This window comes from Anser brachyrhynchus, assembly GCF_964034855.1.
Source record: "Anser brachyrhynchus genome assembly, chromosome: 6".
NCBI lineage: Eukaryota > Metazoa > Chordata > Aves > Anseriformes > Anatidae > Anser > Anser brachyrhynchus.
In genome coordinates, this window is record NC_137700.1 from 25,472,437 (window position 1) to 25,486,008 (window position 13,572).

At 42.7% G+C, this 13,572-nt stretch overlaps 1 protein-coding gene across 8 annotated transcripts in view; it reads right to left on the reverse strand.

Annotated features, from left to right (window-relative positions):
* The window catches only part of MARCHF8 (membrane associated ring-CH-type finger 8), a 95,558-nt gene that overhangs the window by 63,614 nt on the left and 18,372 nt on the right, over window positions 1–13,572 (reverse strand). For 5 of the 8 annotated variants that reach the window (XM_080597140.1, XM_080597139.1, XM_080597144.1 and 2 more), the window contains exon 2: window positions 9,579–9,757. In XM_080597140.1, coding sequence (XP_080453266.1) covers window positions 9,579–9,674 — 96 coding nt within the window. In that variant the 5' untranslated portion in view covers window positions 9,675–9,757. Of the gene's footprint in view, window positions 1–9,578; window positions 9,758–13,572 lie in introns of those variants that run through there. The other 3 variants (XM_080597148.1, XM_080597145.1, XM_080597141.1) reach the window with 2 other exon arrangements.

Genomic DNA, 13,572 nt, shown 5'->3' on the forward strand with positions numbered 1-13,572 from the left:
AGCTTTAGCCACGCTCACGGGGATCAGCATCCCCAGAAGCCGTGATCTCAGGTATGCGGAGGTGTTTCTAATGTTCATCCTGCATTCTCACTTCCCCTTATGATCAAGCCTGCTACTTCTGTTGCTGAAATGCCTCCTGGACTGGCCTTGCCACTTGAGATCACCTCCCTCCTGAGCTAGCCTTGAGGCTGCGCGGCACTCAGAACTCAGCCCTCAGCATCTGCTCAGTTCAATACTGTGACTCCAAAACTATACAATAAAAAGTGCACCTGAGCTAAGAATAGCATCTCAAGGATTTTTTCCCATGTATCACCCGTTCTGCGAGCTTCCTGTCTACTGGCTGTCACCCACCTCTGTTTGCATCCTCAGGCAGGCCAGAAATCTGGTACATCCCGGAGCAGCAGAAAATCCTGGGGATAAATTAAGTGCGTGTGTGAGGGGGAGGTATTTAATTATGTGTTGCCTGGCTTCCTGGCTGTACTGAAGCTTATCCAAGAAGGTTGCAATGAAGGATAAACACAGCACTGCTACAAACAAACCCAGAGAAATATGGTTAAGATAACTGTAATTAGCTAACATGCCAAGTGATGCACATTTTCCTTCCGGGTAGCTGGGCACACTGGAAATCTGCATCTCCAAACCCACCTTTGATATATACTCAAGTAAGTTATACAAAAATTAAGATGTATGTGACATTTCTTTGCTACAAGCTCCCTGAAAAACCTGAAACGTAAGATAGAAACTTAATACTGAAAATGTTCTAATGTGAACGCTATGCCCAAACCTGCTTCCACATGCTCTCAGAATCTAAGGACGTGAATATCTAAGCTACATGCACACACTTGTGGTTACACTGACAGGTGCATAATGTGTGCGCAGTGTGTTTAGTCACAGTCTCCTACTATTGCCTCCAGGAACACCACGCACATGCTGCACCCTTGAAGAACGTGCCAGGAGCGCACAGCATGCACGTAGCACAAAGGCTAAGCCAAATTCTGCAGGCATGAGGACAATCCCCTCCCTGATCCACAAAGCCACCTGTCGTCAGGTCCATGAGGAAACTGATACATCCTACATTCAAGAAGATGAAAAAAAATATAAAAGGGCTACTTCCACTCATTTGCGTTAACATCAAAGTAGTGCTCATTTCCAAAAAGAGAGAACTGGATTGTAAATTAATTTAAACCTCCGCAAGTACATGATCCCATTCTTCCCTTGTCTCTGAAGAAATCAGAATTCAGTTCTCAACTGACAGAAAATGAAATTCTGAATTTCAGCCACTAACCTCATAAAAACACATTTGGGATTGCTCAGTAATAATAATAAAATTCCATTGACTTGTGGCTGTCATGAAAAATCTCCTTAGGTGACTTCCTAAAACAGCAGCAATGTAAACTAGCAAAGAGAAACCTGTGGTTTTAGTGGCAGATGAGAGACCATCACTTCTGGGACATGAGAAGCTGAATGGATCCCAAAGGTGGATTTTGTTTCCAGGTGTGAGGACTACTGACTCAGAAGGCTGTAGTCCTCACAGGTTAGACTTCTGCAAAGAGCAGAGAAGCAATTTCTGAAAAAATGAAGTGGATTTTTTTGTCCCTCCCTTCCCTGCCAGCAAGAATTCTTCATAAATAGCATAAAGGCTATGCAGAATTACTTAAATTCAGAAGTGCAAATCTAAGGCCACATATAACTTTTCAGAGAAGTGGGGTGGGGAGTTTAAAGGAAAAATCAGCAACTTGAATGCCAAATGCAGCTTTGAAAACTCCGAAGTACAAATACTTTAAGGATACTCTACCACTTCATGCCTCCCTGGCACAATTTCTAGGCTTTGTTCTCTCTCAAAAAAAAGCTTAAAACACAAAACCCAACCTACTTTAAGTACTTCACCAAGTAAAGAAACAGACCTGTCTGAAAAAGCAAAACCAGACACTCATTACCTATCAATGCATGAGGCAAAACATGTTACAGGGAAAAAAAAGAAGTCCCTGCATTTCTGGTTCTCCCATTTACAAAAATTACCTATAATAAACAAAGAGCTTTAAAAATCATTTTGCAGGAAGCTTGCTTGACAGCATCACTTTCAATAAACAGTATAGCTCCTGGATAATAAAAAAATCACTGTAAAGTATGTTTAGGGCCTTGACCCATGCCTTTGTGGAACTGCAATGGTTTCAGTAGTACTCTGCCTCGACACAGGCATTTATATGCAGATACAGCTCAGTGTGGCATCATGGCTGACACACATTTCATGGAAAGCGAAAACGCAAGCATGCTTTTTTGCCAGGGAAGAAGAAAAACTCCAGGATCATGAAACAGCAACACACCTACAAACCACTGACAAAATGCACCAGACTACCGCACAATTAAACGCTCCTTCTATCAAATTTTCTGTTTCTAAAATGACGCTCAGCTTGTTGACATGATCTGCTAATGAAAACTAGACAGAGATTGTGTTAATATCAGAGAGCTGGTTTAAGGATTCAGATTAATGCAACAGCTACAGATGATAACAATTAACTATAAGTTTCTGGTCCTGAGACACCAAAGCAAGGAGTTCATCTGCAATAAGCAGACAAAATAAATCAAAACTGAGGCTGTGGATAAATGAATCTAATTACAAGCAAACAGTGAAACCTGAAACTTCAAGAGTGTCTCCTCTGAAGTATCACTACATAAAACTCTGCTGTATCAACTGCTTCTAGTTTCTGTAATGTCTACTGAATTTTTAAAATAGTTTTCTCCTCTTCTCCCAAATCCCTTTCAGAAGCCACTTCCCACAGTTCGCCTTTCATAATTCAGCTCCACTCAGAAGCCATCTGCTCCTTTCCTCACACACACGCTACGCACACTCCAAGACGAACACAATGCAGAATCAAACTGCGTGATCTCACTTTTTTTTGTTATGACTGCTCGAGCGAGAGCAGCTCCCTCCCACTTCCCGCTTCCTCTCTTCCTCCTCTGCTGTCAAATTTTCTGGGAAGCCGCGTGCTCCTGCATTCGGCTCCTGAGAGCAGGCCTGCAAAGACAAGCTGCTCATCCTGCACTCAGCACAACGAGAGCAGAGGGCACTTACAGGGATTTCAGAAGGTCACAGTCAACCGACTGCAAAGTGTCTCTCTTGCAACACAGCCATCTCAGAGGACAATTACTTCTGGCTCCTCAGCTTTTATCTGTAATCCTGACGCCCTTTCCTAGGCTTCAGTCGGCAGTGCCAGCCCTCTTTCACAGATGGCAGGAAGCATAGCGTCAGCACCAAAGGGACTTGCCCAGTTCCACCTAGCAGGGTGGGAAGAGACTAATTAAATCCCAAATTCCAGACCAGTGGTTTAATCCAGGCCTGGCTGCACTCAGTGCACTTCCTGCCAGCTTTCCAGGTACCATGCTGAAGGGGGAGGTCAGCGGTGCTCCTGCCAGCAACACAGGGGTGAGAAGGAAGCCCTGAAGCTGGCAAAGGACGGGAACAGTGGCAAGCGCCCATGGGGAGAAGGAAGGCAGGCGAGGGCAGAAGCACCACCTCCAGACACCAAGATGCTTGTAGCAGTAAGGAAATACCCTACGTCCCAACGTCTTCAGGTTTAATGCAAAAACGGGTTTGATGCAAGCAATGGCTCAGCTGTTGTGACAAGCACAAGGACTCTCCTAACGGCTGAAGAGAGATCTCAGGCAGTGGGGTGTTGAAGTATTTACCAGTGCTCCCATGGAGAAAAGAGACGTGTTTGGTGTCAAGCAGTCTCTCAAACAATTTTTCTACAGTGCTCCTCAGCAGAGTGTTTACCTGCTGAGTGGGAGTACATTCAGCACGTGCTTCTATGCAAACAGGTACTAAGATGTCAGAAGAAGTCAGTCTGTGTTAGCACAGAAATCAGCCGTGGAAATCCCACTCTTGGCACGACAGTATCACTGCAGGAGTACAATTCGGACGGCTGCCTGAACAACTGCCTCCGTCATCTGATGTGCTCTCAAAGCATGAGGTCTGGAAAGTGTTCCTACCTGCTCACAGACTGCAGAAAAAAAAAAAAGCATTTTCACTGCAGCTCCTCAGGTATGCTTCCGTCACAGGTTGGCTGTCATGCCAGATAAAATGTGTTTATCTGCAACTTTTTAAAAAGGAAATGTGATAGGAAGTGTGATATTAGCTTCTTCCAAGAAAAGCTTTGGGATCCACTGAAAAACATGCTAAGTAAGAGCCAAGGTTTGTATTGCCAGGAAAGGATTTTGCAATTCTCCCTTTGAGGCTAAGTTCATAAGCCTCTCTACAGCAAGAGAGATGTTTTGCTTCCCACAGAAGAGTTAAAAGATACTTGAACAAAAAAATCTTCTGTAGTTAACTTGTTTCTACACAAAGTGAATTTAATAAAAGAAAAATGCCAGAGACAATGTTAATACAGTACACAGCTATACATAAACACGCAGATCTCGGTATAAGAATAATGAGGGGGGAAATTCTCAAAGGATTCACAGCCTGGCTGCTTAATAACTGGTTTGATTCAATGGAGAAGCAAAACTAAACACACACTGCCTTACAAATGGAAAGTATTTGAATTAAGTTCAAGCAGTCAGAGCCCACATACGCAAAGTCCAAAGAGTGCCTCTGTACCTTGAGAACAATCTAAGAGCTCACAAAGCATCACACTAGACTCAACAACACATTCACCTTTTATTACACTACTAATCTACAACTAAAAATTCTTGCAAATGCATCTATTGCCTTTTTTTTTTTAAAAAAAAAAAGTCCTTTTCCAGTAAGACATGGCTTATGTGAGTTATTAGGCTATAGTGCTTTTCCTGTTATAGAATGCAAGAGATCATTAAGAAGACAGAACAGATTTAGCAAGACACAGCACAATGCACTTCTTTCATTATAATTTCAGCCAGACAAATTGGGTAGTCATAGTACCTGCAAGACAGCAGCTTTGAGAAGCACCTGGAGATATTTGAGATTGTCAGAAAATCTCTGCTGAGCACATAGCAGCCAATAATTATTTCACAGCACTCAAAAGACAAGAAGGTAGCTCCTCTAAGAACAGAGGACAGAAGGGAGTTTCAGTCATTCAAACGGAATTAGTTAAGTTTAAATTTGACTAGAATATTCATCCACTTTTGTGCTCTATCTTTGCTACATGACCTTTGAGAGCAATTCAGTATTGCATCACAAGTCCAGGCCATTGTGTACCCAAAGTGATTTGCACCAGCATCTCCCACTTGGACACCGACCCAGTCCACCCCAATCTGCTTACGAGATCTGCGGAGATCACAGCACACAAGGTCACTGTTGTGAAGTTACTCACACATTTTTAGAAGAGCCATATAAAAGCTATTGGTCAAGGAGCTTCATTCACCACAGTAACTTTTACCAACATCTTGTGTTGTACAGAACTCTCAAACAGGTAATGCTCCATCACAAGACAATACAAGAGCAACACCTTAATCGTATGCCAGCATCAGTGCCTTGTTTTCATTCCAAATGCTAAGGGCTGTTGGCTTTGGGTTAGGCAAATCGCTGCCAGCACAATACTCACTAAATGGGCAGGGTCTGTTGCACCTCACAAACAATAGAGCAACTCTCCCTTAAATCAGGTAGGTATGAAGTTATTCCCAGTGAAGGATAAGTAAGAAGCTAATGGTTGTTATTAATAGCTCTTAAAGCAAACAGTTCATCTGAGTTAAATGCAAGAATAATAATCCCTTAATGACCTTCTCCATTTTTACTATGAAAATGGACAAAGTTTCATCCAAGATTGTTAACCAGTTTTCAACTATTCTAAACCTTGAAAATTACACTAATTGGAATAAGATTCTACCAGGCTCCACTATTAATAAATATCCCTGACTTCTGAGGTCTTAACGCAGAAATGGTAAGCAGGTGCTTTGCATTTTAGCACATCTTCAAATACAATAGGATTTTTGCCACAGACTTTCACAGGTATTGAACATATAGGAGACATGCCCAGCGACTACAGATTATCCAGTTTAAAAACTGTTGTTTAATAACGGTGGTGAGGATTTCTTGGTTTTCTTCACTGTTAGTCCCAAATCATTAGTCCAGAAAACTTGTCCTTGTAGCAAGGAAAACTATTACTAAAACCAGTCAAGCCTTAACCTGAAATATCAAAGCTATATCTTGACCAGAAGCAAGAGAGAGAGAAGAAACACTAAAAGATCTGAACTATTCAGCTTGAGAAAAGTTCCTCTGTACTTCTGTTACAAATGTAATATGGAAAATTAAACACATCCATATTCACAAAAAATAGACTTATTCCCCAGAAGGAAGATGCTTTATATCCTATTCTTCTAACACTGATTTTTCTAATACCGGCAATTTTTCCTCTCTAGACACATTGGTGCTTCATTTTCTAATGTTGTACTTCTTCAGCCTTTTTTCTGACAGGCTCACTACAATGCAGGTACAGACAAGCTAATGGTCTGGTTTGATATATCAAGTTCCCAAAGGAAAAGTAAACCAAAACAAGAATAAAAGCAAGAAAAACTTTTGATCTGCTACCTGACATTATACCTTTATACACTTCGGTTTTAGCCAGAGCTTGGTAATAGACAAGGCAAATATGTACAGAGTCTGCTCAGACTACAGAGCACATTACCTGGAAATGCACATGGTCTAAGAACCTGGTATAATAAAGCAAACCTCCATATTATCTGCAAAAAAGTAATATTGGTTTTGATTGTGATTTGAGGTTTGTTTGATTTTGCTCAGATTGGCAAGTGGCTTTGTACAACTCATAACTTCTTAAGACCACAATGTACACAACGTGTACACAATGGTTTGAGGTGCTCACTGCTATTCCTACATTGAAAGGTATTTCTATTACATAGAAAAGGTAAGGTAAGAAAGTTATGGTACTGGAAAACAAACTGTTAAATGTTTTACTCACTCCCCAAAAAAACATGATATATTTTCATAGAAATTCATGTGAAAACTCTGTCTAGGCCAGCCACAACATGGAGAAATAGTTGAGAGTTGTGCTACATAATAAAAAGTTGCACAACTGAAATCTGAGAGTATTGATGTTACACTGAATTTGCACTAAACTTACAAAACTGAAGTGAAAATGCCTTCTTTCTCAGTTTTACCTGTGTCTTTTCTCTTGCATCAACTCTCTGCATCATCTGCAGATGTTACCCAGGGCACAAAAAATCATCTACAACTGCTCAGTACAGTTTGCTCAGTACAGGATCATGCTCTTTATCTTGCAGTGGTTTCTACCTCAAACATAGACATTTTGAAGTGCTTTTTAAAAAATATGTCAACAATGATCTACAATTTCTTTTTCTTACACCCTATCTCCCCTTTACCTTAACTATAAGCAAAACTCACAGTCATGGCCAGCAGGTCCTGATAGCATCCAAGAGCTGACAGCGACTCTGCCTAGCAAGTGGCCTTGGATGTGCTAACCGATGCAATATCAAAATTTAACTGGATTGGTCAAAGTCAACACATTAACAACCTGACTGCCCTCCAGCTCATTCATTAGATCCAATGTTAAAGGTTAACACCAGAAGCAAGGCAGTTTGCAGGAGAGGGGAAGAATGGAGAGGGGACACAGCACGTTGCCTACAGTGTCTGTTGCGTGCCGAGGGCGGCGGGCTGCTCACCCTGAGCTCCTGCAGTGGGTCTGGCAGAAGAATGGACGCTTGGGGGATGAACGAATACGCTGATGGAGACAGGAAGGACAAGATTTGGGAGACACAAAGTGTTTCCAGGTTAGTCTCATTTATTGCTTGTATAGTCTCAATCCCTAGTATCTTCTCCACAATATTTCACATATTTAAAGCAGCAGCTTTTTCCAGTCCTGACTGTAATACTCTGTTCTGTTTTAGATGTCACAGGTGAAAGTACAATGGTGGCCTGGTGAGGAAAACAACAATCAACCCTTCAATTAGTCACCTCCAAGAAAACATATGGAAGGTTTGTTAACACTGAGGTTGCTGTGTCAGAAACGAACGGGTTTAGAAAGAGACTTGGGACTCTCACTTCTGGGCTCGGGGCATGGTGAAATAGTCAACGCGAGTTGTTCTCATCCCATTGGCCTCTCAGTTCGCATGACCCTGCTGGAGGAAAGCCAGTTCACAGAACTGCCATGTATTTGCAGAGGGACTGTTTCACGCTCTCTCAGCACACAGCATTTCCATATGGGAGGGAACAAAAACGAACAAACAAAAAAACCCCTCTTACCCAGAGAGCTTCCCAGCACAGTCACAGACTGCCATTAGTGCTCTAAGTTGAAAGTGAGAGATCCAGCAGACACCTGAGAAAAGATGCCTCACTGAGTTAAAGCACCTCTGCTTTGAAGACAACTTCTTCAAAAGCAGCACTGCACCAGCCTACCTGGATTCAGGAGTCCAGGTAACTAATTACTTGTCTAAGAATCTGAAGGGCTAGAATCCATTTTAAGTTGTTACTAAAATGACAACTCCAAAAAACAACCATGCAATAATTTATTTTTTTACTGACCCACCACAGACTTCGGTAGGTGAAATTCGGACAACTGACAAGTGAAAGTGGTAGTCAGAATAGATGACCCTAACACATCAGAAAGCAACTTTTTAAAAAATTCTATCTGAAGTTAGTCTTAATTAACCCCTTTCTGTAACGTGACTTTGCAGTCCCTTATACTTCAGTTATGCCAAATCTGTACCAGTGTTGGTCTAGGTCTCCTCAGAATCTGACCACTGCTGAAACGTGTTCCTACACCACAGAACAAGTCCAGTCCCTGCAGTTCTTCCATAACATGAATATTCTCTTGGCCTGTTTTTATGCTAGAATAGAGCTATAAAAACATAAAGTTTATATGGAACTGACAGATAATGTAAAATTCAATGTATCTTCAGTGTAAACTAAAGCATGATGCACACCAAGATCTTTGGGCTTGACCAAAGACACAGCCCAGGGGTTAAATAAGGTTAACACAGAAAGATCAGACACAATATGCCATCATTATTTTTTTAAGTAGCCTATTAATTAAATTCTAGTAGACTTCAGATATTCTTGCCTTCTGTTTCTCTCTAGCACCACAAGACCTCAAAATGATTTCACCCACATATGCTCCCAAGTTAAGAATACAAATCATATCTTCAGGAAACAGCACAGCAAATATACATAGAGGTGTATATTTCCTTCCTTGTAATACTCTAGTCAATACAAACCACGACATGGCTACTAGATGCTGCAAAGAAAAACAGAATGCATGGCTGCATGTAGGGGCTCATACCCTATACTACTTTTCTCTTTGAAAGGTAAAATACACCTGTTACAGCTTTCATGACAACCTTACTAGACCTGTTACACAGAATTCCTGTGTGCCTTGAACTGTTATGCAAAACCAAAAGTCAGTTTCTGTTTTGCTGAAGTTATTCAGCAACGAGTTCTAGTTTTTTGCAGCCAGCTGCTTTGAAATGGCAAATATTAGAACGAAGAGATAATTAGGTAACATTCGTTTTCGCTAAGAGCAGTAACCATGCAAGGAGTTGGATCTCTGGATCAGAATCAGGTCTGATTTCCTAACTCCCAGCATTTTATGTTCAGATGTATACAACTTTTACAGGAAGTTATCTGACATTACCTGTTCTTCTTTTTCTTTGGTCTTGCTCCTGGAGACTCTGGAAGAGGTAACATCCTGAGCTGGAATGACAGAGATTTGATGCAGTGGCATGTTCATCACACCGCCTTGTTTGGTCCAATCATTTACAGGAAGGAGGCTTGAAGACCGCACTCATTCAGTGCCATTGTCAGGCATGGCACCTAAAACAACAACCAAAAAACATGATGTTAAAGTAGCTTGAAATGCAATGATTTCTAAACCAAAGCTAACCCATCAATTAAACCAAGGTGCACCTCTTTCCCTCTGGTTTCTGAACAGGAAATAGTCCAGTGCACTGGCTGGGTGAGAAAAGACACAGGACTTTTCAGGAGCCAGTACCTGACAGGTCAGAGCACGGTTTATGCAAATAAATAAGTAAGTTATCAACAGTTCTGGAAGCGGTCCTAGAGCAGGACAGAGGGCAAGGCTCAAGCTTGAGCATGCGCAGATAGAGAGGAGGAGAATGAGCAGCTCTCCCTGCTGAGCAGCTGGAGCATGCTACCTGGAGGTACAGAAAGCAAAGCTGGCGTGGGCAGTTTCTTGGGCTGCCAGCTTCACCACACCAGATCAAAGTGCCTCAGAAACAATCCTGAATGAGGCTGAGTGCCATGGCTTTATTTAAAAACACTCTGGTCTGCATTTGGCTCCCGACATTCATTCAAAGATGTACCAACAACAGGAAGACACATTATGTGAGCTTGTGCTTTCTTAGGGTCATTGGAGAATATTATAATCCAAATCCCTTGCTAGGAATCAGAATCCATTGGATTACATATTTTTCCTTCCCTCACTAATACAACTGCACACAGAGGAGCATTACACACAGGAAAGACAGTAATAGACATAAATTAGCCAAATTTGGCAGCTGTAATCTGAAAGGCATGCATAATTAGCCATACCTTTTATTAAATTAGCAAAGTTGCATTAAATAAAAAGCCTTCTGAAACATGTAGGATCATGGAGTGTTTAATTGGAACCTAACCTGTTACAAATTAAAAACAATCAATTGTGTTTAAGGAAAGGATTAGAGAGGAATTAACGCAGCAGGGACTATATAAGTGGGGCAAAAGGATGACGCATTGTTCTTGTGTTTCCATAACATATCAACTTTTTGTTTGTTCATGAATCTGTCCCAGCAGAAAACAAGGACTAGATAGATAGCCTATATATTACGCTGCTAAACAATTTGGGAGAGGTATAACTCAGCACTTAATGTATACCCTTAGCGTATAGTGCACACATTTCTTAGTGAATATTTACTTAGCTGTAAGTTTTAAAGATAGGCCAAACTTCCTGGGTTTTTGATTCTGTGAAAGATGCTGGTCTGGTCCAGTCCTATTACCATTAGGCTCCACAGGAGTCCTGTAGGATCTTTGACTGCTTTTGATTAAATAGGGGAAAAAAAAAAAAAACTAGATATTGCAAGGCACTTTATGCAGAGAATGATAGTTCAGCATCCTCTTTCCACTGAGGGGGAAAAGAGTAACCAGAGTTCATACAGGAGGTCACCAGCAAAAACAAAGGTAATGCCTGCTGCTTCCCAATCACACACTCCATTTGCCCATTAGAGCACTCAGCCAAATTCAAGAGCGTTCCTGACACCTGGTCAGAATTTTTATTACTTTCAATGCCAAGGCAGCACATCATAACGCATTCATGGAAGCTCTGAAGGCAATGCCTCCATAACTTCTAGACACCACCGATCTTAACAATAAAACACATCTATATGCATGAATAGGCAACAGCGAGGACACTTCCTTGTTGGAGGACAGAGGGAAACATGGGACTTATCAGCACTGCTGTAAATCAGCTCTAGAAAAAAGAGAAAAACCCTGAACCTCACTGGGTCCTCCACAACTGTTTAGTTTCATCCTCTAAAGGAGCCAATCCATAAGTGGCAGGAGGAGAGATAATCATGGGCTGAATCAGGAATAGCAAACTGCAGTAAACAAAGCAGGAATGGAAGGTATTTTCCCAAGAAAACATAAGGAAATGAAATCCAGAGAGCGTCATGCTCCAACGAAAATATGTCAGGTAATGTGTTCTGTACTACTGCCAGCAACGGCTGAACCAAGGGGGAGGAGGGCAAGGAGACAGACCCTGCTCTGTGCCCCCCCCAGAAGGGTTCTGGCCTTGCAAGCAAGGGCATTTTATTACCATAAAGAGAATAAGGAAAATTATTAGAAAACACAGCTAAACCCCTCTGATTACGACAAACACATCAGACCAGTTTTTCTGCAGGTACTTCGAGGATGGCGTGTGTTAGAATTCTTTGCCAGAACCCAACCAGCAGATATAATCCAATTAGATATTCAAAGACGATGTGAAACAGCCCTCCTCTGGTAAAGTAGCCTGGCAGACACTCAATAAAGCCTGCCTTTGTTCAACTGCAGCTTAGAAAAAGCTCTAAACTTACCCCAGATGCCACACAGTAACATCTCCAGCCAGGAAGGTCTCTAACAACACACACACTCAAAGCCTGTTGGTCTCAACCCGAAGCACCTTAGCTCCGCGGTGCTAATTAAAGGATAAAGTTACACAAGTCAAGAGACCATCTTCAGTAACCAAGTGCAAACAGACCAGGTGCCAGAAACGTAACGCCACTCAAAAAACACAACCAACTGAGGCAAGCTCCGCAGGACCTTTTCCCCCAGCTAAATTAACACCATGGGCTCCCTGACCCAGGGGGGCGAGGAGCTGTGCACCTGGGAACAAGGATTTAAGCTTCAGGCACGTCAAATGGGGGACCTGCCAGAAAGGTTCCCCAAGCAGGCAATGCTAAGGCTAGGGGACTGCTCCTAGTTGCTCCCTTCTATTCAGGATTTGCAGCTGTAAGTAGTACTGTGCAGATAGCTGTGTAAGCCCTCTCTCGTACAGCCTGAGCAATCCTTTATTGCTGCAGCACCTCTCCCCACCTACTGAACAGCCCAGCACACACACCCAGGGGGTGGCAGATAACAGCTCCACTTCCTCCTCCTTGTGCAGGATCCGGCTGACAAACCCCATATGCGAGGGAAGCCCCATGACCACTGGTGTAGGTGTTGTCCTGTTTGTGGCGGAAGCTCTGTCACAGCTCCGTCTTGCCTGGAAAGCTGAATTAATCATGGAATGGCAGGAAAGGGAGAGAGAGGGCACATGCACGATCCAGGTCCCGTAACCAGCGCAGTCATTTGCCTGCAAAGGATGAGGGATCCTGTTCTCCTGCCCCCAGGGCTGATAACATATCATTCACTCTAGGAAAATACTTAAAGAACACCTCTAAGGAGTTTGGGCATTCAGCAAACAATAATGAGCTAATCCTGTTTTCATAGCTGTAGCCACGAGAGATTTCCTTACTGATGCTGCCAACAGCCTGTAAGCCACAGACTGCTGCTCGTGCCCCAGGTTTCCCACCAACCTGTCCGGGACACATGGGAAGCCCTACTGTCCCCCCATCTACAGCCACACTGGTTCCTGCAAAATGGATTCCAGCAATGCTGCCAACTGCAGAGAGCCTTCAGAAACCAGAATCATTTTGACAGAGAAAATCCTGGCCTCAGAGCCCACAGGAGAGCCCTCAACGGAGCAAAGATTTCACTCAGGTAGCCCAGTTCTGCTCTCTGCAGGGCACGCAGACAATAACTAAAAATGCCAGCAAACACCTGGAACCACTTCAGTTGTAACGCTCGGACCCTCCTTACCTTGCTAGAACCATGGCAAGATCAGTAAGATGCAAAGGGAATGAGATGAAGTCTTTTAAGGTACTCAAGAAGAAGAAAGAAAGAAAGGCCTGGTGGCTGGGCACGCCCCGGGGCAGTTCAGTCTCCTGATAGCGACACAACATTACATTCCCTTGGGTCACCAGCATTAAGTACATGAGAGGGGACAACTGACAGCAACAGGTAACCTCACCATGGCAAAAGCAGCTGGGAGACCATTTAAAACCCCACTTCCATTATCCACCCCATCAGGACCTTGCTGACGAGACAAGAACACA